The 27,552-nt window shown below is 52.3% G+C and overlaps 1 protein-coding gene across 2 annotated transcripts; it reads left to right on the top strand.

Annotated features, from left to right (window-relative positions):
* The first annotated feature begins 8,305 nt into the window (after window positions 1-8,305).
* LOC103653654 (homeobox-leucine zipper protein HOX7) lies at window positions 8,306-13,070 on the top strand. Of its 2 annotated transcripts, XM_035967324.1 has the most exons (5): window positions 8,306-8,927; window positions 10,966-11,172; window positions 11,266-11,543; window positions 12,325-12,404; window positions 12,494-13,070. In XM_035967324.1, exons 3-5 carry the CDS (start codon window positions 11,442-11,444, stop codon window positions 12,837-12,839), a joined length of 528 nt encoding a protein of 175 aa, XP_035823217.1. In that variant the 5' UTR covers window positions 8,306-8,927; window positions 10,966-11,172; window positions 11,266-11,441; the 3' UTR covers window positions 12,840-13,070. The 2 variants fall into 2 exon arrangements, with proteins under 2 accessions (XP_035823217.1, XP_008678710.1); XM_008680488.4 differs by having other exon boundaries at window positions 8,316-11,172.
* Window positions 13,071-27,552: the final 14,482 nt, after the last annotated feature.

The raw sequence follows: 27,552 nt of genomic DNA, 5'->3' as shown, positions 1-27,552 counted from the left end.
CGAAGCACCAAGTCGCCCACTTGGAGGTCTCGGGACCGAACCCCTCGGGCGTGGTAGCGTCGCAGGGACTGTTGATACCGCGCCGAGTGTAGTAAGGCCATGTCCTGAGCCTCTTCTAGCTGGTCCAGTGAGTCTTCTCAATTGGTTTGATTGCTTTGGTCGTCGTACGCCTTCGTCCTCGGGGATCCGTATTCTAAGTCTGTGGGCAAGATAGCCTCGTCCTCATAGACTAGAAAGAACGACGTGAAGCCCGTGGCTCGGCTTGGCGTTGTTCTCAGACTCCAGACCACCGAGGGGAGTTCCTTCATCCATCGCCTGTCAAACTTGTTGAGGTCGTTGTAGATCCGCGGCTTGAGTCCTTGCAGAATCATGCCGTTGGCACGCTCTACTTGCCCATTCGTCATGGGGTGAGCTACGGCGGCCCAGTCCACCCGGATGTGGTGATCCTCGCAGAAGTCCAAGAACTTTCTGCCGGTGAACTGGGTGCCGTTGTCGGTGATGATGGAGTTCGGGACCCCATGACGATGGATGATGTTGGTGAAGAACGCCATCGCCTGTTCAGACCTGATGCTGTTTAGGGGTCGGACCTCAATCCACTTGGAGAATTTGTCGATAGCGACCAGCAGGTGCGTGTAGCCCCGGGTGCCTTCTGGAAGGGACCGACGAGGTCCACACCCCACACAGCAAACGGCCAGGTGATGGGTATCGTTTGCAGAGCCTGAGCGGGCAGGTGGGTCTGCTTTGCGTAGAATTGACACCCTTGGCAGGTGCGTACAATCCTAGTGGCGTCGGCCACCGCGGTTGGCCAGTAGAAACCCTGTCGGAAGGCGTTTCCAACGAGGGCCCGAGGTGCTGCGTGGTGACCGCAAGCCCCGAGTGAATTTCTTGTAATAATTCCTGACCTTCGGCGATGGATATGCATCGTTGGAGGATGCCTAAGGGGCTGCAGTGGTAAAGCTCCTTTCCGTCATCCAGCAAGACGAACGACTTGGCACGCCGCGCCAGTCGCCAAGCTTCGGCTCTGTCGAGGGGTAGCTCTCCTTGGTGGAGATATTGCAGGTACGGGATCTGCTAGTTTCGATTAGGCGTGACCCCATTCCGCTCTTCCTCGACGCGCAGTGCCTCACCCTTGGGGGCCGAGGGTGCCTCGGGCTGAGCTGAGGGCGCCTCGGGCAGGGCCGAGACCTTCTCGGGCTCGGGCGTGTCGTCGGTCTTGACTGAGGGTTGATGTAGGTCTCGGGAGAAGACGTCCGGGGGAACCGTTGTCCGCCCCGAGGCTATCTTAGCCAGCTCGTCCGCAGTCTCGTTGTATCGTCGGGCGATGTGGTTGAGCTCGATCCCGTAGAACTTGTCCTCCAGGCACCAAACCTCATCGCAGTAGGCTTCCATCTTCGGGTCACGGCAATGGGAGTTCTTCATGACTTGGTCGATGACAAGCTGCGAGTCGCCACGAGCGTCGAGGCGTCAGACCCCTAGCTCGATGGCGATGCGCAACCCGTTAACCAGAGCCTCGTACTCGGCCACGTTGTTGGACGCCGGGAAATGGAGGCGCAGCACGTAGCGGAGGTGCTTCCCGAGGGGTGAGATGAAGAGCAGGCCTGCGCCCGCTCCTGTTTTCATCAACAACCCGTCGAAAAATATGGTCCAGAGTTCCAGTTGGATCGGAGCTGCTGGAAGCTAGGTGTCGACCCATTCAACCACAAAGTTCGCCAAGACTTGGTACTTGATGGCCTTCCGAGGGGCGAACGAGATTGTCTCGCCCATGATCTCCACCGCCCACTTTGCAATCCTACCCGAGGCCTCTCGGCACTGGATGATCTCCCCCAGCGGGAAGGATGACACCACAGTCACCGGGTGAGACTCGAAGTAGTGTCGCAACTTTCACCGCGTCGGAATTTCCGCGTACAGTAGCTTCTGGATTTGCGGGTAGCAGATTTTGGTCTCGGACAGTACTTCACTAATGAAGTAGACCGGCCTCTGGACGGGCAATGTGTGCCCCTCTTCTCGTCTCTCGACCACGATCGCGGCGCTGACCACCTGAGTGGTAGCGGCGACGTAGATCAAGAGGGCTTCTCCGGCAGCGGGGGGCACCAAGATGGGCACGCTTGTAAGGAGTGCCTTTAGGTTCCCGAGGGCTTCCTCGGCCTCGGGGGTCCAAGTGAAGCGCTCGATCTTCCTCAAGAGGCAGTACAGAGGTAGGCCTCTTTCGCCGAGGCGCGAGATGAAACGGCTCAGAGCCGCAAGGCATCCCATGACCCTCTGTACTCCTTTCAAGTCCTTGATGGGCCCCATGTTGGTGATGGCCACAATTTTCTCCGGGTTGGCCTCGATGCCCCGCTCGGAGACGATGAACCCCAGGAGCATGCCTCGGGGGACTCCGAAGACACACTTCTCGGGATTGAGTTTTACGCCTTTCGCCTTGAGACACTGGAATGTCGTTTCAAGGTAGGAGAGGAGGTCGGAGGCCTTTCTCGTCTTGACTACGATGTCATCGATGTAAGCCTCGACCGTTCGACCAATGTGCTCTCCGAACACGTGGTTCATGCACCTTTGGTATGTCGCACTTGCATTCCTCAAACCGAATGGCATAGTAACGTAGCAGTACATGCCAAAGGGTGTGATGAAAGAAGTCGCGAGCTGGTCGGACTCTTTCATCCTGATTTGGTGATACCCTGAGTAGGCATCGAGGAAAGACAGGGTTTCGCACCCAGCAGTGGAATCCACGATTTGATCGATGCGAGGCAGAGGGTAGGGAACTTTCGGACGTGCTTTGTTTAGACCAGTGTAGTCTACACACATCCGCCATTTCCCTCCTTTCTTTCTCACAAGCACAGGGTTGGCAAGCCATTCGGGATGGAATACCTCTTTAATGTACCCTGCAGCCATCAGCTTGTGGATCTCCTCGTCTATGGCTCTGCGCTTTTCTTCGTCGAATCGGCGCAGAGGCTGCTTCACGGGTTGGGCTCCATCTCGGATATCCAGCGAGTGCTCGGCGGCATCCCTCGGTATGCCAGGCATGTCCGAGGGACTCCACGCAAAAACTTCAGCGTTCGCGCGGAGAAAGTTGACGAGCACTGCTTCCTATTTGGGGTCGAGCTCGGCGCCGATCCGGATCTGCTTGGAGGCGTCGTTGCTGGGGTCGAGAGAGACAGACTTAACCGTCTCAGCTGGCTCGAAGTTGCCGGCGTGGCGCTTCACATCTGGCACCTCCTTGGAGAGGCTCTCCAGGTCGGCGATGAGGGCCTCGGATTCGGCAAGGGCCTCGGCGTACTCCACGCACTCCACGTCGCATTCGTACGCGTGTCGGTACGTGTAGCCAACGGTGATGACCCCGTTGGGGCCCGACATCTTGAGCTTGAGGTAGGTGTAGTTGGGGACGACCATGAACTTAGCGTAGCATGGTCTCCCCAGCACTGCGTGGTAGGTTCCTCGGAACCCGACCACCTCGAACGTGAGGGTTTCCTTTCGGAAGTTGGAGGGAGTCCCGAAGCAGACGGGCAGATCGAGTTGCCCAAGGGGTTGGACGCGTTTCCCGGGGATGATCCCGTGAAAGGGCGCCGCGCCGGCCCAGATCGAGGACAGATCGATCTGCAGGAGCCCGAGGGTCTCGGCGTAGATGATGTTGAGGCTGCTGCCTCCGTCCATGAGGACCTTGGTAAGCCTGATGTTGCCGATGACAGGATCGACAACGAGCGGGTACTTTCCCGGACTTGGCACGCGGTCGGGGTGGTCGCCCTGGTCGAAGGTGATGGGATTGTCGGACCAGTCTAGGTAGACTGGCGCCGCCACCTTCACCGCGCAGACCTCCCAGCACTCTTGCTTGCGGTGCCGAGCCGAGGCGTTCGCCACTTGCCCACCGTAGATCATGAAGCAGTCGTGGACCTCGGGGAACTCCTCTGCCTTGTTATCCTCCTTCTTGTCGTTGTGGTGGGCTCTGCCACCTTCCGCCGGTGGCTCGGCCTTATGGAAATAGCGCCGAAGCATGACAAACTCCTCAAGGGTGTGATTGACGGGACCCTGATGATAGGGGCACGACTCCATGAGCATCTTGTCGAACAGGTTGGCGCCTCCGGGAGGCTTCCGAGGGTTCCTGTGCTCGGCGGCGGCGACAAGGTCTGCGTCGGTGGTGTCGCGTTTCGCTTGCGACTTCTTCTTGCCCTTCTTCCTCGCGCCGCGCTGGGCGGACTCCTCGGGGACGTCTTCCGGCTGGCGCCCCTGAGGCTGCATGTCCTTTTGGAAGATGGCCTCGACCGCCTCCTGACCAGAGGCGAACTTGGTGGCGATGTCCATCAGCTCGCCCGCCCTGGTGGGAGTCTTGCGACCCAGCTTGCTCACCAGGTCGCGACAATTGGTGCCAGCGAGGAACGCGCCGATGACATCCGAGTCGGTGATGTTCGGCAGCTCGGTGCGCTGCTTCGAAAATCGCCGGATGTAGTCCTGCAGGGACTCTCCCGGCTGGTGGCGGCAGCTTCGGAGATCACAGGAGTTCCTAGGGCGCACGTATGTGCCCTGGAAGTTGCCGGCGAAGGCTTTGACCAGGTCATCCCAGTTGGAGATCTGCGCAGGAGGCAGATGCTCCAGCCAGGCTCGGGCGGCGTCGGAGAGGAACAGGGGAAGGTTGCGGATGATGAGGTTGTCATCGTCCGTCCCACCTAGCTGGCAGGCCAGCCGGTAGTCTGTGAGCCACAGTTCCGGCTTTGACTCCCCCGAGTACTTGGTGATAATAGTCGGGGTTCGGAACCAGGTCGGGAACGACGCCCGTCGTATGGCCCGGCTGAAAGCTCACGGACCGGGTGATTCGGGCAAGGGGCTCCGATCCTCCCCGCTGTCGTAGCGTCCCCCACGCCTGGGGTGGTAGCCTCGGCGCACCTTCTCGTCGAGGTGGGTTCGACGATCGCGACGGTGGTGCTCGTTGCCGAGGCGACCCGGGGCCGCAGGCGCTATGTTCCGCGTGCGCCCGGTGTGGACCGAGGCTTCCCGCATGAATCGGGAAGTCGCGGCGCGATGCTCCGGGGGGTACCCCTGCCTTCGGGAGGCAGAGCTTTCGGCCCGTCGGACCGCGGCATCTTCCAGGAGATTCTTGAGCTCTCCCTGGATACGCCGCCCCTCAGTGGTGGATGGTTCCGACATCGCTCGGAGTAGTATCGCTGTTGTAGCCAGGTTCTGGCCGACCCCACTGGAAGCTAGGGGCAGCCTTGCCCTGGCATCGTCGGCGATGCGGTGTTGGTCGTCCTGGGCCAGATGACGCACTTCTCCGGCCGGTGCTCGACCTGCCCACTCCTGCCCGATATTTTGCCGAAGCTGCACAAGTTGTCCTGCTTCCTCGTCGAGCCTAGCCTGCATCTCGCGGATTTGCTCGAGCTGTGCGTCCTGACCCCCCGCAGGGACTGGGACCACAGCTAGCTCCCGAAGGATGTCAACGCGAGGCGCAGGCCTAGGGGGATCATCGTCCCCCCGAATTATGGTTGCCTTCTTCGAGACCCCCTAGATCGACGTGGAAGCATTCGCGACTTGGGCCACAGTCCTCGTCGCCGAGGCTATGGCTACTATCGGAGCAATCAGAGAGGCAGTAGTCACATGCGGTCATGAAGTCCCGCATGGCACTGGGGTCACCGAGCCCGGAGAAATCCCAACCAGAGTCGGGCTCGTCATCTTCCTTGGAACCCAGGGGCCCGTAGGTCGAGACGGTCGTCAGTCGGTCCCAGGTTGACCGCATATGATACCGGAGGGTTTGGACGTGCCTTTATGAAAGCGTCCACCGAAGCAGGGTCGCTTGGTGGGTCGCAGCTGAATCTAAAAGGCATGGAACGGGAAACAGACAGTACCTCTTGATCGACGGGTGGTGACGAAGTCGCGTCAGGGGCGGACTGCACCGTTGTCTGAGGTATGAAGCTAACGCCCAGCAAGTCCTTCGCGAGCGTGTTGGCGTCGTCCGTCAGCTTGGGGTTGGCGTGTTGCGGGGAGACGACGCTTGTCTTCGTCTCAGACGCGAGGTCAACGCCCGACGTGTCCCCCGCTGGGGTGCCGGCGCCGTCGACTCGCTCGACAGCCGACGAGGTGCCGCCTCCTGCTTGGCCATGCCTGCCCCGCCTCCTCCTCCGTCGGCGGGGAAGGTGACGGGACAGACCCGGATGTTGCTCTTCCGCCACGTGGGGAAGACGTCGTCGATTCCGCCGCCGGCGGGCGGGCTGACGGCCGCCATTGTCGTTGTCGCGCGGCGGAGGAAGGAGTATCATGTCGTAGCTGCCGTCGAGGGACATGAACTCAAGACTCCCAAAACAGAGCATCGTCCCGGGTTGGAGAGGTTGATGGAGACTACCCATCTGGAGCTTGACGGGAAGCTGTTCGTCAACACGCAGTAGGCCCCTACCTGGCGCGCCAACTGTCGGCGTTTTGACCCCGGGGGGTCCCTGGACCGACGAGTAAATTATCGCTGCGTGTCCCAGCCCAGATGGGTCGGCGCGAGACGGAACACGAGGGGGGAAAGACAACAAGGGGAAACCGTGACCCTCGTGTTGTCCTGCGCCCAGGGCGGATGCGCTTGCAGTAGGGGGTTACAAGCGTTCGCGAGGGAGAGAGAGAGACCGTCCGCTAGCCCGTTCTCCCGCGCGGCCACCTTCTCGTACGAGAGCCCTAGGCCTTCCTTTTATAGACGTAAGGAGAGGGCCCAGGTGTACAATGGGGGGTGTAGCAATGTGCTAACGTGTCTAGCAGAGTGGAGCCAGAGCCCTAAGTACATGCCGTCGTGGCTGTCGGGGAAGTTTTAGCGCCCTATTCATGTGATGTCGTGGCCGTCGGAGGAGCGCTTGAGCCCCGTGTAAGTACAACTGTCGGGGCTGTCGGATCCTTGCTGACGTCTCCTTGCTTCCGTAAGAGGCTGAGAGCCACCATCGTCATGGAGCACGCGAGGTGTCATCATTACTTGTTTACCGGGGCGAGCCAGATGGGACGCCGGTCTTGTTCCCCGTAGCCTGAGCTAGCTAGGGGTAGGGTAATGATGGCCCCCCTGGGACGTGGTCGGTCCGAGCCCGAGGTCGGGCGAGGCGGAGGCTCCTCCGAGGTCGAGGCTGAGTTTGGGCCTGGGGGTCGGGCGAGGCGGAGACCGTCGTCCGAGGTCGAGGCTGAGTCCGAGCCCTGGGGTCGGGCGAGGCGGAGACCGCCTTCCGGAGTCGAGGCTGAGTCCGAGCCCTGTGGTCGGGCGAGGCAGAGTCCGTCTTCCGAGGTCGAGGCTGAGTTCGATCCCTGGGTCGGGCGAGGCGGAGACCGTCGTCCGGCGTCGAGGTTGAGTCCGAGCCCTGGGGTCGGGCGAGGCGGAGTTCGTCGTCCGAGGTCGAGGTTGAGTCCGAGCCCTGGGGTCGGGCGAGGCGGAGCTTCCTATGGCGCCTGAGGTCGGTCTTGGCGACTGTCAGCCTCACCCTGACGGGTGGCACAACAGTTAGAGCAGCACAGGCGGCACTGTTTTCCTGTCAGGTCGGTCAGTGGAGCGGCGAAGTGACTGCGGTCACTTCAGCTCTGTCGACTGAGGAGCGCGCGTCAGGATAAGGTGTCAGTCAATCTTTGTATTAAATGCTCATGCGATACGGTCGCTTGGCGTGGCTATCCGGCCAAGGTTGCTTCTTCGCGAAGCCTGTCCGAGCTAGGCCTCGGGCGAGTCGAAGGTGCGTCCGTTGCTTGAGGAGACCCTCGAGCGAGACGTGAATTCTCCTGGGTCGGCTGCCTTTGCCCGAGGCTGGGCTCGGGCGAGGCGAGATCGTGTCCCTTAAGCGGACGGAGCCTTGACCTGAATCGCGCCCATCAGGCCTTTGCAGCTTTGTGCTGATGGGGGTTACCAGCTGAGATTAGGAGTCTTGGGGTACCCCTAATTATGGTCCCCGACAAGCAGCGTCCTCTAAATTCTATCCCCTAAATGAATATTCCGTGTCCTTTACATCACACTCTAAAAAATTTTGTCATTTATATCTTTTCAGTCTCCAGCAGCGTCCCCTAAATTCGGTCCTCTAAAGCTACAATGTTAACATATTTCCTTTTTTCATTTTTTTCCTGTTTTCTTCCCATTTAACGCAATACAAAGGATGCGCAAAATAGTGTATTTCATTAATTTGCAAATAATAATCTCTGAAATAATGTTTGATTAATAATTTCGAATTGTAAATATTAATTAACATTCGATGTGATATTGTGTTTAATTGTTGTCGATAAAACGTCGAATAGTATTTTATTGATATAAAAATATGTTTTCAAATTTACATGTTTCCACCATAAGCACGACACTTCTTCAATAAGCCATCGACAAAGCCACCATAAATATGGAGGCTCCCACCATACACTATAGTTTAGGGGACAATGTAGAGGACTTTGTTGGACGTGTAGGGAATCTGACTGAACCTACGTTTAGAGTACATGACCATATAGTGGTTCTTGTTGGAGCCAGTCTAACAACAATCACGATAAAATTTAGACTCTTGTTGGAGCCAGTCTAACAACAATCGCGGTAAAATTTAGATTGTCTTTCTCCTCTGTTTGTGGCGCACTCGCTGCCGCTCGCTATCCATAGTTGTTGACTCACGCATCGTCTCTTTCCATTCACTCACGCGCTTGCTCTCGTGCCTGACCAGCGACCTCAGGAACCTCCCTATGGGCACCGTCTCCTCCATCGGCCTCTCTGTCTTCGCCACCTTCAGCGCCGACGAGGTGGCCATGCTCGAGACGCTTGTCCTGCTCCCCGGCCAGGACGCCGAAATTGCACGGGAATCCTCCAGGCGCAGAGCAAGGTCTTCATGCTGCCTAGTTCCGCTTCCGCGGGCGCACCGTCACCACCGCCTGGTTCTGTCTCCGTCGTCGGTCAGGGTCTGCGTTCGTGGCCCTGGGACTAGGAGCACATGGTGCAGACAACAAGTGAGAACATTGCTGAAGCCGACGCGTGCAAGGTATTTGAGGAAATGCCAAGCTGATGCGAGAACACTACTAAACGCAAGCATCCACGCGTTTTAATTGATTTGTCATCAGTTCGTCATTATATTCTTAATATTTAAGTAGTGTGGCTTAGAAAAATGGCATAGACAAAATGATAGTATATCTAAAAGCTACTTATACAATTTCAGAACGAGTTAAAGAATTTAAATTTTAACTAATATGTCTAAAATATTTGTTGGCATAATGTTTATACGTTCCAAAATATCTATTATTGAATAATTATTAATTTCTTCATTTTGTATTGCAGTACGTTGAATCCAAGTGCAATATAAAAAATGAATAAATAAGGTAGTTTGTGTATTTTGTTATCATGGTAGATTTAAAAAACCGAATTTAGAGGTCGTTGCTGTACATGAAGAAGATATAGAAAACATAATCTTTTAAAATGTGTTGTAAACAGTGTTATTAAAAAGGCGCTTGAGCGCCTTTTAAGCGCTACTGAGGTAGTAAAGCGTCGTACGTTTCATAAATCAACTTAAAAGTTCTCGTTTTAAGCGCTAAAGCGCCACTTTTTAGCGTTGGCCATACTCGCTTCTTGTCATGCTCAAGTTCGGCACCGCCACAACCTCCCTATGCTACTCGGCGCTCGCCTCCACCGCTCCGTATCTGACTATCTGCCCTCTGCTCAGCGCTCGTGCTCGCCACTCCAGTGCTCCAGCTCGCTATCCCTTTGCTGCTCATGCTCGCCACTACCTCCTTGCTCTCATCCTTCTCCCCCCTTCCCTGCTGATCTGCTCATATTCTCCTCTGATTTTGGTTATGATGATGAAGCAACAAACAATCTCCTCTGATTTTGGTTATAATGATGAAGCAACAAACAATAGTGTTGGCTTTGGTGATGAGTAAGACAAAGACAAGAATGATGGTGGTATAGATGATTTGGATGATGGTTATTGAGATATGATAGAGCGAGATTGAGTAACGCTTGTGTGCTTGCAACTGCGGACATTGCATTCCCTTCAGTTGCTTTTGTGCTATATTTGTGTCTTTGTGGTTGTGGACATTGCATTCTACTTTAGTTGCTTTTGTGCTATGATTGTGATTGTGGACTATTGCACATTTCATTCTACTTTGTTTATGGTTGTTTACTTGATAGTTGCTATTAGTTGAACACTTGAACTTGTGTTATCGTGGATTTGCAGTAGTGTGGTTACAGACATGTTACATTATTATGTGAAATTTTGTTATATTCATATTTTTCCATGTTGTTTAAAAATACGTTTTAAAGCTCACTTAAACGTTTTAAAGTTTAAAAGTTCTCATGAGCGCTTCAGCGCTTTATCGCTTTAATAATCTTGGCTTTAAAGGATATGGAATTTTTCTTTAGAGAACAAAATTTAGAGGACGTTGCTGGAGACTTTCTAGAGCTCTATATCGTTAGCATGCTCAATGGGGTGTTTGGATGACTCTAGATTCTAGCTATAGTTTATAATATCAATTTAACTAGTTTTAAAAATATTTTTAATCTAAATAATAAATAAAATGACTTATCTAAATATCTTTTAAATGTTTACAACTCCACGATTTTCTGGACATCTAATAATCCACCAAAATTTCTAGAGCTGGACCTGTTCTAAACAGGACCTTAGTAGACCTTTTTAGGTAGAATTTCTATTCAACTTGTATATAGAACGTGCCCATGGAAATCCTCTGCGCAAACAACCTTACAGAACTATAATAAACAAATGACAAGGTGGTCATAAAACTTTAGTGCCGATAATGATTAGCCAGATTGCGCCCTTACAAATTAAAGCATTATAGTAACCAAATCTTTTATTTGCCTGGTACTGTGTTCTGTTGGTCAACTCTATGATAAGATGATTACCCACACCGTACTATATATATTGCCTGATGCTTTGTTTCCCTTTAGCCCATTACTCGTATCGTATCCTTCCTCTATTCTTGACATGGAACTTGAGCTTAGTCTGGGGGATTCTAGAGCTCCAGCAAAGAGCGCTTCCACGCCTGCTGCACTGACTCCTATACACGCAGGTGCGGGAGGAGAAGGCCATGAGCTTGCGCTGGAGCTAGGAGTAGGAGCTGCCAAAAGAGCTGAACAAGACAACCAAAAGACACCCGTGCAACCAGAACATGTGCAGGAAGAAGAAGAAGAGGAAGAAACATGCCCATACAGCGAGTCACCTGCCGAGCTGAGCCTCATCGGCTGCCCTTTGCTGCCTGCGGCCTCAGCAGAAATAGGTACAGACCAAATCAATTTTATGTGCAAATTGGATGTTAGCTAGTTTGATTGCTTCAAACTTCCAATCATCAGCATATATATATGGGGTATAGGGTCCGTGAATTCTTCAGAGGTGTGCGTGCGACGAGGATTTGGTGTGGACGCTGTTCTCGTGGATGGAGGAGACGCAGCACAAGGAAGACCGGCTTTGTCGACTTCGTTCTTGCCTTCGGAGTTTCTCGTTCGGCGGCAGGCTGATGATCAAGAAGCTGCTGCAGAGGATGAGGAGATGAGTGGGGTTGGCGGGGGAGCGAGGAAGAAGCTGAGGCTGTCCAAGGAGCAGTCTGCGTTCCTGGAGGATAGCTTCAAGGCGCACAGCACACTGACCCCAGTATGTGTCAACCCTGTTGTGTTTACTGCATTTTACTGTATCTGTGGAACATGTTAGTGCCCTTGACAGCATGTTAAGGGAGTGAATCTATTCTAGATAAGGGGGTCCAATCCACAAATTTGGTGCAATAAACTCATTTCTCGTATTATTACTAACTATTAGCATTATTAGCCTATAGGGAATAAAATGATGATGAATATGATCAACTAATTCCATTTTTTCACAAACCAAACAAGAAAGTGAGCAACGAGAAGATGATAGACTCTCTCATTCCTTAAAACAAACACGGCTATAAGTTTCTAATAAAGAGTTGACAAGGCTGCAGCATAACGAGGAAAGTAATTATAGAGTAGGACTTGAAAGATTAATTGGTAGCGGTGCATGTACACCACCACGTACAGATTGTTCTTGTGATTGCTGCATGACCGTTGATCTTATATATATGGTCACCAAGGAACAGTATTCAGTTCTTTTTGATTGCAGATTAGAGATATCGACATAGCTATAGCTCGGTTATTCATATTCTATATAGATTTGATGGAATTAAAAAAATTATAAAAGAAGATTTTGACTTGTTTGGAATTGAAATCCATTTAATCTCATCTAATCTAAATAGATTGAGAGCAAACGAAGGCCTAGTATATAACGGTCCTTGATGGGAAGTTTTTTGTAAGAATCAAGGGCTTGCACTAGCTCTTGCATGTATGAGCAAAGAATTATTCGTCAAATAATACATCTAGCTAGATGAGAAAAGTGGGTTTTTTTTTCTTTTTTGGCACAGAAACAGAAGAGTGATTTAGCGAAGCGGCTGAAACTTCGACCGCGCCAGGTGGAGGTCTGGTTCCAGAACAGAAGAGCAAGGTACTCCGACGACGATCCATGTATAGTTGTATACCATCAGTACATATTAAGCTTAATTGTATGTGCGACGACTGCGGGCATGCATGCAGAAGTAAGCTAAAGCAGACGGAGGTGGACTGCGAGTACCTGAAGCGTTGGTGCGAGAAGCTAGCGCAGGAGAACCGGAGGCTGCAGAGGGAGGTGGCGGAGCTGCGGCGTCTTTGCTCCGCCGCCTACCCGTTTTACGGTGCAGCAGCAGGGTTCGGCGTGGCCACAGCCCGAGTGTGCCCTAGCTCATGCGATAACGACGTCAGCGAGGCTGCTATCAGTGGCGCTCCATCAGCAGCGGCACCACCGCCATCCACCTTGTTCGCCAGCTGGCCTCCTCATTTCGGACCCTTCACCGTCGTCGTCCCCCCACTGCTCCGCCGGCAGCCGTCGGCGACGACCTCGTGATACGTACGTACGGGTGGTGCCGATGGAAAAAACTAGCTCTCACCTCATCAATGGCGTATAGTGTACTGTGCATGCATGCATGTATGTAAAAAGGTAGGTATATGCTTAATTTGTACGTAATTAAAAAACGTAGTGGACAAACAAATTGAACACGAATTAATTGGTATATATGATGCTTCTCGTGTGGTTGCGTATATAATAATTGACTCTGCTGCATGCGGAGCTTTTGCATTGTTGTCGCTGTACCTTACTAGTTACTACGATACAAGAATATGGGGATGATGAGTTGCCGGTCCGTTTGTACGGGTCTGGTCCCTAGCCAAAGTTATTTCCGGCTTCTCCACGTATGCAGGCTGAAAACCCGCTCGTGCCCGGCCAACGCATATCTATTGGGCGGATAGAATGCAGCAACCAATCACGCGAAATATGATCCGGCCGAGCATGGTAAAGGTGTGGCTGCTTTGCCAATTATGTGCCAGTGGCCGGCGTGTGTATATATATATATATATATATACTAATCTTGTATTCTTGTTGTTGTTGAGGCATCCATCACCATGAGCTGTGACGACACCGACCAGCAACCCATAGGGGCGCAGTATCTTGTTGTACGTTTGGCATAAACGCAACAGTAAAATATAAAAGGGAGATTATTAGGTCGAAGAAACTGTCTCCGCTTTGAATTAAAGCCGAGCCCGGATCTCTCGAGTAGTAACATCTAAACAATTGTACGACTAATACAACCGCTATTTTATTATGCTCACCAAAACTACTATCGACACTTGTCATTATATCACCTAAGAATCATTAGTGACGCGCCGATGATTATATATGCATGCGTCTCTCTTAAACTCTGTCCGTATATATATATTAAATTGGTTTTGACAAACTAAAACTAAAACTAAGAATCATTAGTTAATGCACACCCTCTGATTACAACCACAACAGGAAAACGATTAATCGTTTTCAAGTGTGCTAGCTAGGATATGCATGGTTTAAGCTTAATTCACACAGTTAATTAATTACGTACAAAAGAGACAAGGGGGTAAAGCCAGCGAGCAGGACAAAAAGAGGAGAGGTTGACAATGGCGCCAGCCCGTGTCGAACTCCTTCCTACACGTACGTGTTGACAGATGACCACCCACAAGAGAGCATGATTGGCGTGCGCGACACGTGCGCACGCTCACAGCCGCAAGTGATGGAACGTACGCCAGGACGACCCAATCACGAGTTTGATATCACGATTGGTCTGATGAATTGATTGGTTGATCGATCACGACCGCTCGGGTTCTAGTATGGACCGAATTACTACTGATCTATATATGGCTGTATCTACGTGTCTTTGTTGCTGCATATATGATGGATCGCTCTCCTCCGACCCCTCCCTACACATCTCTGGACGTGGGCCGCCCTTGCGTAATCCATAATTATCCAGGACTCCAGGTGTATATATGAACACCATGTATATACCATGATACCAATCCAATCAAACGTGTGATTAGCGAGAGAAGACCGCAGTGTTCAACGATGCTATCTGCGGTGTTCATCCATGCATGTGGGTATAAAGTATGTATTATTTTTTTAGTTCTATCGTAAGTTATTTTTTTAATTTTAACTGTTATTTTTTATTAAAAATATATATGACTGATTAGACTATAAAAGTGTTAGGATTTATGGGCTTGGCCCAATAAAGAAATTCAAATAAATTCTAGAAAAATCTCAAAAGCCCATACAAGAGGATGACTAGAGGATAGGTGGAACCATTAGCACCATATTGCTAGCTCTAGTGGAGTAGAGCTAGCTTAAATATGGAAGCCACACTCACTCACCAAGTCATGGATGAGAGGAGAGAGTGTGGAGAGCCACACGCGTGCGCGCTCGCTCGCCTGGCCGGGGCGAAGGGCGCGGGCGCACGACATGCGCGTGAATGGTCCGCCGAAATCTCCGCCGAAATCTGGCTCCTCGCCTTGCGGGGGCGCGGCTACCTTTTGCCGTTTGATTTTTTGGTTTCTTGGCTGTTACGCTTATCCTAACCGATCGCTATAAAATCTCAACTGATTGCGAGATTTTCGTGGACGGATAAGCACGGGGGGTCGCAGACTCGGCCCTATAAAAGGAGCCCGGCAGCCAGCCTCCAAATCATCCCAGTTCGCTTTCGCCTCTCTTCATAGCTGAGCCGCCTTTTAGTTCCCTTTGTTCCGACCGCAGAGGTGCATCTGCGATCAGGAGAGCAGGTCTCCGGAACCCTTCGTCTTCTAGATCCTGCACCGGGAGAGGGCGAATAAGGTTTTTGGGAAGCGTCTTCACGCGACTGCTCGTGATCTGCTGACCTCGTCGACCCTGCTGATTTCGCTACTTCGACATCGTCGACCCTGCTGATTCTGGCGCGTGCCATCTATCAGTAAGTCTAATCAGTACGCATCATCTGATTTGGCTTGTTATTTCAGTTCTTCTGATTTGGTCATGATTTATATTCGGAATTTAAACTAGAATTTGTCTAATTATTCAACAATCCAAAAACCTTATTGTAGACAATTTCCTAGTTTTTCTATGGCTGCTTTTGCCGATGCGCTGAAGCCAGAAAAGTTTAATGGTATGCACATTAAGAGATGGCAAGTCAAGGCCACGCTCTGGCTTACTGCTATGAATGTCTTCCATGTTAGTAAAGGCAGACCTGAGGGTCCACTGACTCCTGAACAGGAGAAAGAGTACGACCATGCCAATACTATGTTCACGGGAGCCGTTCTTAGCGCCCTTGTTGACCGTCTGGTTGATGCGAATATGCAGTACACAGACGGGAAAGAGTTGTGGGATGCACTTACTACTAAGTATGGTGCATCAGATGCTGGCAGTGACCTGTATATCATGGAGAGCTTTCATGATTATAAGATGGTTGATAATCGCTCTATTGTAGAGCAAGCTCATGAAATACAGTGTATAGCCAAGGAGCTCGACCACCTTAAGATAGTCCTTCCTGACCGATTTGTGGCTGGGTGCATTATTGCAAAGTTGCCTTCTACATGGAGGAACTTCGCCACAGCTCTGAAACATAAGAGACAGAAGATATCAGTTGAAAATCTGATAGCGTCTCTGGATGTTGAGGAGAAAGCTCGGGCTAAGGACACGAGATCTAAAGGAGGCGAGGGCAACTCCAGCGCCAACATGGTTCAAAGGAACCACAACAAGGGCAAAGGAAAGCCAAAATCTAACAAGCCCAACAAAACTACCAACTTCAAGAAGAAGAAGAACAAGGCTGAATTGACATGTTTCGCATGTGGCGAGGCGGGTCATTTTGCCAAGGATTGTCCTGATCGAGCGGATCGCCGTGGCAAAAAGGGCAATGTCAACACAGTGGTCGCTAGCAATGAGGAAGACAAAGGGTATGGTAATTTACCTTTTATCTTCTCAGTATTTCAATCACCTAGCTGGTGGCTTGATACTGGTGCTAATGTTCATGTGTGTTCTAACATTAACTTGTTCTCTTCTTATCAGGGCGCCCGGGATTCTTCCGTGCTAATGGGGAATGGGTCACATGCTTCTGTTCATGGCACTGGCACGGTGGATCTGAAGTTTACTTCGGGAAAGATCGTGCAGCTGAAGAACGTGCATCATGTCCCTTCTATACACAAGAATCTCGTTAGCGGAACCCTTCTATGTAGAGATGGGTTCAAGGTAGTTTTGGAGTCCAATAAATTAGTTGTGTCCAAGTCTGGACAATTTATTGGTAAAGGCTATGATTGCGGAGGCTTGTTCCGCTTTTCTTTGTTAGATATCAATAATAAGTATGTGAACCATATTTGTGCTAATGTTGATGATCTTGCGAGTATTTGGCATTCTCGTTTGTGTCATATTAATTTTGGCTCTATGTCTCGGCTTGCAACCATGAGTTTAATTCCGAATATCACCATAGTCAAAGGTTCTAAGTGCCATAGTTGTGTGCAGTCGAAGCAACCTCGAAAGCCTCATAAGGCTGCTAAGGAGAGACACCTGGCACCACTAGAACTCATACATTCTGATCTTTGTGAGATGAATGGTGTGTTGACAAAAGGTGGTAAGAGATACTTCATGACATTGATTGATGATGCGTCTAGATTTTGCTATGTATACTTGCTAAAAACTAAAGATGAGGCTTTAGACTACTTTAAAATCTATAAGGCTGAGGTTGAAAACCAACTAGAGAGAAAGATCAAACGTCTTAGATCAGATCGTGGTGGCGAGTTCTTTCCCAAAGTCTTTGATGATTTCTGTGCAGAACATGGCATTATTCATGAGAGGACTCCTCCCTATTCACCCGAGTCAAACGGGATTGCTGAAAGGAAAAACCGTACGTTGACTGACCTGGTGAATGCCATGTTAGACACTTGTGGTTTATCTAAGGCATGGTGGGGGGAGGCAGTCCTGACTTCATGTCATGTTCTGAATAGAATTCCTATGGGCAAAGAAGAGAAAACCCCTTATGAGAAGTGGGTTGGGAGAAAACCATCACTTTCATACTTGCGCACTTGGGGGTGCATGGCGAAAGTCAATGTACCAATTAATAAAAAGCGCAAGCTTGGTCCAAGGACAGTGGATTGTGTCTTTCTTGGATATGCTTCGTGTAGCATAGCATATAGATTTTTAGTAGTTAAATCTGAAGTTCCTGATGTGTATGTTGATACTATTATGGAATCACGTGATGCTACTTTCTTTGAACATATATTTCCAATGAAAGACATTCATAGCAATTCTAGATACTCTTCTGAGATAACTCCTGAACATAGTACACCTATTGAGAGTTTTGAACAGCCACATGAAATTGTCCTAGAGGAGGATGACAATGATGCTCCTAAAAGGAGCAAGAGACAAAGGGTTGAAAAATCATTTGGTAATGATTTCATTGTGTACCTTGTGGACGATACTCCTACTACCATTGCAGAAGCATTTGCATCTCCAGATGCAGATGATTGGAAAGAAGCAGTTCATAATGAGATGGACTCCATTCTTTCAAATGGTACGTGGGAAGTCACTGATCGACCCTATGGATGCAAACCTGTGGGTTGTAAGTGGGTGTTTAAAAAGAAGCTCAAGCCTGATGGTACAATTGAAAAGTACAAGGCTAGACTTGTGGCTAAAGGCTATACTCAAAAAGAAGGAGAAGACTTCTTTGATACTTACTCACCTGTTGCTAGAATGACCACTATTCGAGTACTACTTTCTTTGGCTGCCTCGTATGGTCTCCTTGTTAATCAGATGGATGTAAAGACAACTTTTCTTAATGGAGAGCTGGACGAGGAAATCTATATGGAACAGCCTGATGGATTTGTAGTAAAGGGTCAAGAAAGCAAGGTGTGCAAGTTATTGAAATCTTTGTATGGTCTGAAGCAAGCACCAAAGCAGTGGCATGAGAAGTTTGACACGACTCTAACGTCTGCAGGCTTTGCCATTAATGAGGCAGACAGGTGTGTATATTATCGCTGTGGTGGGGGCGAAGGAGTTATATTGTGCTTATATGTTGATGATATATTGATATTTGGCACAAACATTGATGTGATCAATGAAGTCAAGTCTTTTCTATCAAAGAGTTTTGATATGAAAGATCTGGGAGAAGCTGATGTGATTCTAAACATCAAGCTGATTAAGGCAGATGGTGGGATTACTCTCTCGCAATCTCACTATGTTGAAAAGGTTTTGAAGCGATTTGGCTTCTCTGAGTGCAAACCTTCTCCAACACCTTATGATCCCAGTGTGACACTGCGAAAGAACAAGAGAATTGGTTTAGACCAATTGAGATACTCTCAGATTGTCGGTTCACTCATGTATCTTGCTGGTGCAACAAGGCCCGATATCTCGTTTGCTGTGAGCAAATTGAGTAGGTTCATGTCAAACCCCGGGACTGATCATTGGCATGCACTTGAGCGGGTTATGCGCTACCTGCAAGGTACAATGAGTTATGGAATTCACTATTCTGGTCAGCATGCAGTACTTGAAGGATATAGTGATTTGAACTGGATATCTGATGCAGACGAGCTTTATGCCACCAGTGGTTATGTCTTTACTATTGGTGGAGGTGCGGTATCATGGAGGTCATGCAAGCAGACCATTTTGACGAGGTCAACCATGGAAGCCGAGCTAGCTGCACTTGACACAGCAACCGTTGAGGCAGAATGGTTGCGTGAACTCTTGATGGACTTGCCGGTGGTTGAGAAACCAATACCAGCTATCCTTATGAACTGTGACAATCAGACAGTGATTGCTAAAGTGACGAGTTGTAAGGATAATGGAAAGTCATCAAGACATGTCAAAAGACGTTTGAAGTCTATCAGAAAGTTGAGAAACTCCGGAGTTATAAGTGTGACTTATATTTCAACAGATAAAAATCTGGCAGATCCTTTTACCAAGGGACTACCACGTAATGTGATAGAAATCGCATCGAGAGAGATGGGTATGAGACCCGAATAAAGTTGCCATGGTGGGAACCTAGTCTATGTGATCGGAGATCCCGTGAATTAGGTCCTGGGAAGAATAAGCCATTGGTGAACTGAGGAGAGTAACCTTTGACCCTCTCTAAGTAAAGATGCAATACTCTCAAATGCTGTAAGGTAGGTTGGCTTTATGCCTTAATGTGTTCTGTTGGCTTGTATTAGCGAAGATGTTGTCCTGCAGAACATTCTTTGAAAGAACACACCTATATGAGTTAGACTGTCTAGCGTCGCAGTCTATGAGATTTGGGTGATCTCTAGTAAACTCATGAAGAGACCTTGGAGTACGACGTATATGCTCCACCCGAGAAGGGGACTACTGGTAGCCAAGTACTGGTCATGACTTCAAGTGAAACCCATTCACGCAAAACTTGCAATTCAAGGCATAGTCCATTGTCCAAGTTGTGGGTTGGTGTAGCTTGGAGTTTTAGGCGAAAGTTCAACTTAACAGTCTCTGCTGAAAAACTAGTATATTAAACAGTAGTGAACAGTGGCGAAAAACTGCAGATGGGCATTTGAGATCTGGTGGGGGACTGTTAGGATTTATGGGCTTGGCCCAATAAAGAAATTCAAATAAATCCCAGAAAAATCTCAAAAGCCCATACAAGAGGATGACTAGAGGATAGGTGGAACCATTAGCACCATATTGCTAGCTCTAGTGGAGTAGAGCTAGCTTAAATATGGAAGCCACACTCACTCACCAAGTCATGGATGAGAGGAGGGAGTGTGGAGAGCCACACGCGCGCGTGCTCACTCGCCTCGCCTCGCCTGGCCTGGCCGGGCCGGGGCGAAGGGCGCGGGCGCACGACATGCGCGTGAATGGTCCGCCGAAATCCGGCTCCTCGCCTTGCGGGGGCGCGGCTACCTTTTGCCGTTTGATTTTTTGGTTTCTTGGCTGTTACGCTTATCCTAACCGATCGCTATAAAATCTCAACTGATTGCGAGATTTTCGTGGGCGGATAAGCACGGGGGGTCGCGGACTCGGCCCTATAAAAGGAGCCCGGCAGCCAGCCTCCAAATCATCCCAGTTCGCTTTCGCCTCTCTTCATAGCTGAGCCGCCTTTTAGTTCCCTTCGTCCCGACCGCAGAGGTGCATCTGCGATCAGGAGAGCAGGTCTCCGGAACCCTTCGTCTTCTAGATCCTGCACCGGGAGAGGGCGAATAAGGTTTTTGGGAAGCGTCTTCACGCGACTGCTCGTGATCTGCTGACCTCGTCGACCCTGCTGATTTCGCTACTTCGACATCGTCGACCCTGCTGATTCCGGCGCGTGCCATCTATCAGTAAGTCTAATCAGTACGCATCATCTGATTTGGCTTGTTATTTCAGTTCTTCTGATTTGGTCATGATTTATATTCGGAATTTAAACTAGAATTTGTCTAATTATTCAACAAAAAGAAGGTAATTAAATACCAGAGAGAAATAATGATGATTTCTAGATGCTCGTAGAGAATCGGTTAAAACTAGTGGCTAGATAAATTCTTAAGATGTGCTATATACAACACCTCAAGGTCAACCAAGAACAACCCAAAACCTTCAACACCATGATATCCAAAAAATAAATCACAAAAGAAAGTAGAAAAATATAGTTTTTGGAGAAGAAATTTCGTATGTGATAGCTGGACACTAAGCCATGGTATGGTCAAACACTCAAGTTTCTAAGGATCCAAAACAAGGCTACAATACAGCCAAAAACACATGAAGTGATCTAAAGTGGGCTTTGTGCATTGGACATCTATGGACCTTTCACCAAGTTTCTTCATCTAGATGCAAGCTCTCTAGTGGAATCATATGCTGCCCCAACATTTTGATGTCCAAACCTAGCAAACCTGCATGCTGTCTGCAATTTCGAGGTCCAAACCATCAAATCCTCTTAAAGGCGCATAGCCTCTACACCTTCTCCATGATATTGATGTGTGTCCTACTCATCCTTGATCGTCTCATCACCAAGTGTTTGTGTGTTTGCCTTGACTAGGTTCGATCGTCGCCTCGACTTCGACCAACACACCGTCTTTACTACCATCATTGCATGTACACTTGCTTATCGATGTGTCCAAGTGCTAGCCAGTCCATCATTATAACTTGGTCCAAGCCTTTTCCAATCCATCCTTCACCACTTTTGGTCCATCGCGCATGGATTTTTCGGTTGAGCTTTTCCATTGTCGTTGATCGTCTCAAGATTGAATACCTGCATACCATAAGTCAAAAGATATTTGTGTGCAGTCTGTGTCACTCACACCATGGTTACTGTCACACACACTCAATCAAAACTTTGATCACCTCTGGACAATCATTCATCACTCATATATGGGTATATATCCACTTTGTGTTCACAAAAGTGCATTACTTTCTCCAACATCAAGTTCGTTTTCATTAATTTCTCCGCAAAACATGTTGTTTACAACGTCAAATTAGTTTTTATTAATTTCCCCACAAAACACGTGTCATCAGACTACATGCTCAAAATGATAGAGGGACTACTACCTTAATCGAGCGGGTTGGGTTGGATGCATGATTTGGATTACGCCTTGGCAACATATATTCGGGGTGTGTATCTGATGCACATATATGCATGCAGCAAATATAAATCTACATATACAGCCTTACAAAAATATAAAGCTTTGCAAACCCATAGATGAGTATCTCTATACTACTGTTGTTGAAGGTCTAGCTAAGTGTGTGTGTGTGTGTGTGTGTGTATATATATATATATATATATATATATATATATATATATATATATATATATATATATATATATATATATATATATATATATATATATATATGTCGGGGACCATAATTAGGGGTACCCTCAAGGCTCCATATTCTCAGCTGGTAACCCCAATCAGCATAAAGCTGCAAAGGCCTGATGGGTGCAATTAAGTCAGGGATTAGTCCATTCGAGGGAATCGATCACGCCTCGCCCGAGCCTAGCCTCGGACAAGGGCAGCCGACCCCGAAGGATCTCCGTCTCGCCGAACATATTTCCGGCTCGCCCGAGGCCCTGTCTTCGCCAAGAAGCAACCCTGACCAAATCGCCGCACCGACCGACCAACTCGCAGGAGCATTTAATGCAAAGGTGGCCTGACACCTTTATCCTGACGCGCGCCCTTCAGCCGACAGAGCCGAAGTGACCGCCGTCACTTCGCCGCTCCACTGGCCGGCCTGACAAAAAGACAGTGCCGCCTGCGCCGCTCCGACTGCGGTGCCACTTGACAGAGTGAGGCTGACAGGCCCGGCCGCAGGCACCATAGGAAGCTCCGCTTCGCCCGACCCAGGGCTCGGACTTGGGCTAAGCCCCAGAAGACGGCGAACTCCGCTCCGCCCGACCCAGGGCTCGGACTCGGGCTAAGCCCCGGAAGATGGCGAACTCCGCTCCGCCCGACCCAGGGCTCGGACTCGGGCTAAGCCCCGGAAGACGGCGAACTCCGCTCCGCCCGACCCAGGGCTCGGACTCGGGCTAAGCCCCGGAAGACGGCGAACTCCACTCCGCCCGACCCAGGGCACGGACTCGGGCTAAGCCCCGGAAGACGGCGAACTCCGCTCCGCCCGACCCAGGGCTCGGACTCGGGCTAAGTCCCAGAAGACGGTGAACTCCGCTCCACCCGACCCAGGGCTCGGACTTGGGCTCAGCCCCAGAAGACGACGAACTCCGCTTCGCCCGACCCCCGGGGCTCGGACTCCGCCCTGGCCTCAGCCGTCGGTCTCCGCCTCGCCCGACCCAGGGGCTCGGAATCGACCTCGGCCACGGAAGACAGACTTGACCTCGGCTTCGGAGGAGCTTACACATCACCCAACCTAGGGCGCAGACCAGCCACGTCAACAGGAGGCGCCATCATCACCCTACCCCGAGCTGACTCGGGCCACGGGAACAAGACCGACGTCCCATCTGGCTCGCTCCGCCAGATAGGCAATGATGGCGCCCCACATACTCTGTGACGACGGCGACTCTCAGCCCCCTTACGGAAGCAAGAGGACGTCAGCAAGGACTCAACAGCTCCGACAGCTGTCCCTCCGCCAGGCTCCGGCACTCCTCCGACGGCCACGACATCACACCAGCTGGGTGCCAAAATCTCTCCGGCTGCCACAACGGCATGTACTTAGGGCGCTAGCTCTCCTCCGCTAGACACGTAGCACTCTGCTACACCCCCATTGTACACCTGGATCCTCTCCTTACGCCTATAAAAGGAAGGACCAGGGCCCTCTTAGAGAGGGTGGGCCGCGCGGGGACGAGGATGAGACAGGCGCTCGCTTGAAGCCGCTCGCTCCCTCTCCCGCGTGGACGCTTGTAACCCCCTACTGCAAGCGCACCCGACCTGGGCGCGGGACGAACACGAAGGCCGCGGGATTTCCACCTCTCTCACGCCCGTCTACGGCCACCTCACTTCCCCCCTTCGCGCTCGGCCTCGCGTCGAACCATCTGGGCTGGGGCACGCGGCGACATTCACTCGTCGGCTTAGGGACCCCCCGGTCTCGAAACACCGACAGTTGGCGCGCCATGTAGGGGCCTGCTGCGTGTTGACGAACAGCTTCCCGTCAAGCTCCAGATGGGCAGTCTCCAGCAACCTCTCCGACTCGGGACGGTGCTCCATTTCGGGAGCCTTGAGTTCATGCCCTCGACGGCAGCTACGACATGATACTCATTCCACCGCCGGGCGACAGCGACAATGGCGGCCGACAGCCCGCCCGCCGGCGGCGGAATCGACGACGTCTTCCCCGCGTGGTGGAAGAACAACCTTCGAGCTCACCCCGCCCTCTTCCCCGCCGACGGAGGGGGAGGCGGGGCAACCAAGGCCAAGCAGGAGGCAGCGCCTCGTCGGCTGTCGAGCGAGTCGATAGCACTAGCACCCCAACGGGGGGCGCACCAGGCATCGACCTCGCGCTTGAGACGAAGACGAGCGCCGTCTCCCCGCAACGCGCCGATTTCGGGCAAACGGACGACGCCAGCGCGCTCGCGAAAGGCTTGCTGGACGTCACCCTTGTACCTGAGACGACGGTGCAGTCAGTCCCCGACGTGACTTCATCGCCGCCCGTCGACCAAGAGGTACCGACCGATTCCCATCCCACGTCTTTCGGATTCAGCCTCAACCCGCCTAGCGGCTTCGCTTTGGCGGGTGCTCTCGTAGAGGCGAGTCCAAACCCTCTGGGGTTTCGTATGCGGTCACCTTGGGATCGGCTGACGGACGTCTCGACCTACGGCCCCTCTGGGTCCGAGGAAGACGACGAGCCCAGCATCTGTTGGGATTTCTCTGGACTTGGCAACCCCAGTGCCATGCGGGACTTCATGACCGCATGTGACTACTGCCTTTCCGACTGTTCCGACGGTAGCCGTAGCCTCGGCGACGAGGACTGCGGCCCAAGCCGTGAATGTTTCCACGTCGATCTAGGGGGCCCCTCCGAAGGCAACCATCTCGGCATGCCGGAGGACGGTGATCTCCCTAGGCCGGTGCCTCGCGTTGATATCCCACGGGAGCTAGCTGTGGTCCCCGTTCAGGCGGGGGGCCATGACCCACAGCTCGAGCAAATCCGCGGGGTGCAGGCCAGGCTCGACGAGGGAGCAGGAGCGCTTGAGCCAATCTGCCGGGACGTCGGGCAGGCATGGGCGGGCCAACCTCCGGCCGGAGAAATACGTCATCTACCCCAGGGCTTCCAGCACCGCATCGCCGACGATGTCAGGGTCAGGCCGCCACCTGTATCCAGTGGGGTCGGCCAGAACCTGGCTATAGCAGCAATGCTCCTCCCCGCGATGCCGGAGCCATCAACCACTGAGGGGCGGCGAATCCAGGGAGAGCTCAAGAATCTCCTGGAAGGCGCCGCGGTCCGGCGGGCCGAGAGCTCCGCCTCCCGAAGGCAGGGGTACCCCTCGGAGCATCATGCCGCGACTTCCCGATTCATGCGGGAAGCCTCGATCTACACCGGGCGCACACGCAACACCGCGCCTGCGGCCCCGGGTCGCCTCGGCAACGAGCACCATCACCGCGACTGCCGAGCCCACCTCGACGAGAGGGTGCGCCGAGGCTACCACCCCAGGCGTGGGGGACGCTACGACAGTGGGGAGGATCGGAGTCCCTCGCCCAAACCACCCGGTCCGCAGGCCTTCAGCCGGGCCATACGACGGGCGCCGTTCCCGACCCGGTTCCGACCCCCGACTACTATCACGAAGTACTCGGGGGAGACGAGACCGGAACTGTGGCTCGCGGACTACCGCCTGGCCTGCCAACTGGGTGGAACGGACGATGACAACCTCATCATCCGCAACCTCCCCCTGTTCCTCTCCGACACCGCTCGCGCCTGGTTGGAGCACCTGCCTCCGGGGCAGATCTCCAACTGGGACGACCTGGTCCAAGCTTTTGCCGGAAATTTCCAGGGCACGTACGTGCGCCCTGGGAATTCCTGGGACCTTCGAAGCTGCCGACAGCAGCCGGGAGAGTCTCTCCGAGACTACATCCGGCGATTCTCGAAGCAGTGCACCAAGTTGCCCAACATCACCGACTCGGATGTCATCGGCACGTTCCTCGCCAGCACCACTTGCCGCGACTTGGTGAGCAAGCTGGATCGCAAGACCCCCACCAGGGCGAGCGAGCTGATGGACATCGCCACCAAGTTCGCCTCCGGTTAGGAGGCGGTCGAGGCTATCTTCCGGAAGGACAAGCAGCCCCAGGGCCGCCCTTCGGAAGATGCCCCCGAGGCGTCAACTCAGCGCGGCGCCAAGAAGAAGGGCAAGAAGAAGTCGCAAGCGAAATGCGACGCCGCCGACGCAGACCTTGTCGCCGCCGCCGAGTACAAGAACCCTCGGAAACCCCCCGGAGGTGCCAACCTCTTCGACAAGATGCTCAAGGAGCCGTGCCCCTACCACCAGGGGCCCGTCAAGCACACCCTTGAGGAGTGCGTCATGCTTCGGCGCCACTTCCACAGGGCCGGGCCACCCGCGGAGGGTGGCAGGGCCCACGACGACGACAAGAAGGAAGATCACCAGGCAGGAGAGTTCCCCGAGGTCCACGACTGCTTCATGATCTACGGTGGGCAAGCGGCGAATGCCTCGGCTCGGCACCACAAGCAAGAGCGTCGGGAGGTCTGTTCGGTGAAGGTGGTGGCACCAGTCTACCTAGACTGGTCCGACAAGCCCATCACCTTCGACCAAGCCGACCACCCCGACCATGTGCCGAGCCCGGGGAAATACCCGCTCGTCGTCGACCCCGTCATCGGCGACGTTAGGCTCACCAAGGTCCTCATGGACGGAGGCAGCAGCCTCAACATCATCTACGCCGAGACCCTCGGGCTCCTGCGTGTCGATCTGTCCTCGGTCCGGGCAGGCGCTGCGCCTTTCCATGGGATCATCCCCGGGAAGCGCGTCCAGCCCCTCGGACAACTCGACCTTCCCGTCTGCTTCGGAACACCCTCCAACTTCCGAAGGGAGACCCTGACGTTCGAGGTGGTCGGGTTCCGAGGAACCTACCACGCGGTACTGGGGAGGCCATGCTACGCGAAGTTCATGGCCGTCCCCAACTACACCTACCTGAAGCTCAAGATGTCGGGTCCCAACGGGGTCATCACCGTCGGCCCCACGTACAAACACGCGTTCGAATGCGACGTGGAGTGCGTGGAGTATGCCGAGGCCCTCGCCGAGTCCGAGGCCCTCATTGCCGACCTGGAGAGCCTCTCTAAGGAGGTGCCAGACGTGAAGCGTCATGCCGGCAACTTTGAGCCAGCGGAGACGGTTAAGTCCGTCCCCCTCGACCCCAGCAGTGACGCCTCCAAGCAAGTCCGGATCGGCTCCAAGCTCGATCCCAAATAGGAAGCAGTGCTCGTCGACTTTCTCCGCGCGAACGCCGACGTCTTCGCGTGGAGTCCCTCGGACATGCCCGACATACCGAGGGATGTCGCCGAGCACTCGCTGGACATCTGAGCCGGAGCCCGACCCTTCAAGCAGCCTCTGCGCCGATTCGACGAGGAGAAGCGCAGAGCCATAGGCGAGGAGATCCACAAGCTAATGGCGGCAGGGTTCATCAAGGAGGTTTTCCATCCCGAATGGCTTTCCAACCCTATGCTTGTGAGAAAGAAAGGGGGGAAATGGAGGATGTGTGTAGACTACACTAGTCTCAACAAAGCATGTCCGAAGGTTCCCTACCCTCTGCCTCGCATCGATCAAATCGTGGATTCCACTTCTGGGTGCGAAACCCTGTCTTTCCTCGATGCCTACTCAGGGTATCACCAAATCAGGATGAAAGAGTCCGACCAGCTCGCGACTTCTTTCATC

This window comes from Zea mays, chromosome 4 (genome assembly GCF_902167145.1).
Source record: "Zea mays cultivar B73 chromosome 4, Zm-B73-REFERENCE-NAM-5.0, whole genome shotgun sequence".
NCBI lineage: Eukaryota > Viridiplantae > Streptophyta > Magnoliopsida > Poales > Poaceae > Zea > Zea mays.
The sequence above is the reverse complement of the archived record's forward strand: the minus strand, read 5'-3'. Positions and strand labels throughout refer to the sequence as shown.

Coding starts and splice junctions, on each gene's coding strand:
- LOC103653654 (XM_008680488.4), top strand. CDS start 10,791: ATGATTACCCACACCGTACTATATATATTGCCTGATGCTTTGTTTCCC. Junction 11,544..12,324: donor CGCACAGCACACTGACCCCA/GTATGTGTCAAC, acceptor TTTTTGGCACAG/AAACAGAAGAGTGATTTAGC. Junction 12,405..12,493: donor TTCCAGAACAGAAGAGCAAG/GTACTCCGACGA, acceptor GCATGCATGCAG/AAGTAAGCTAAAGCAGACGG.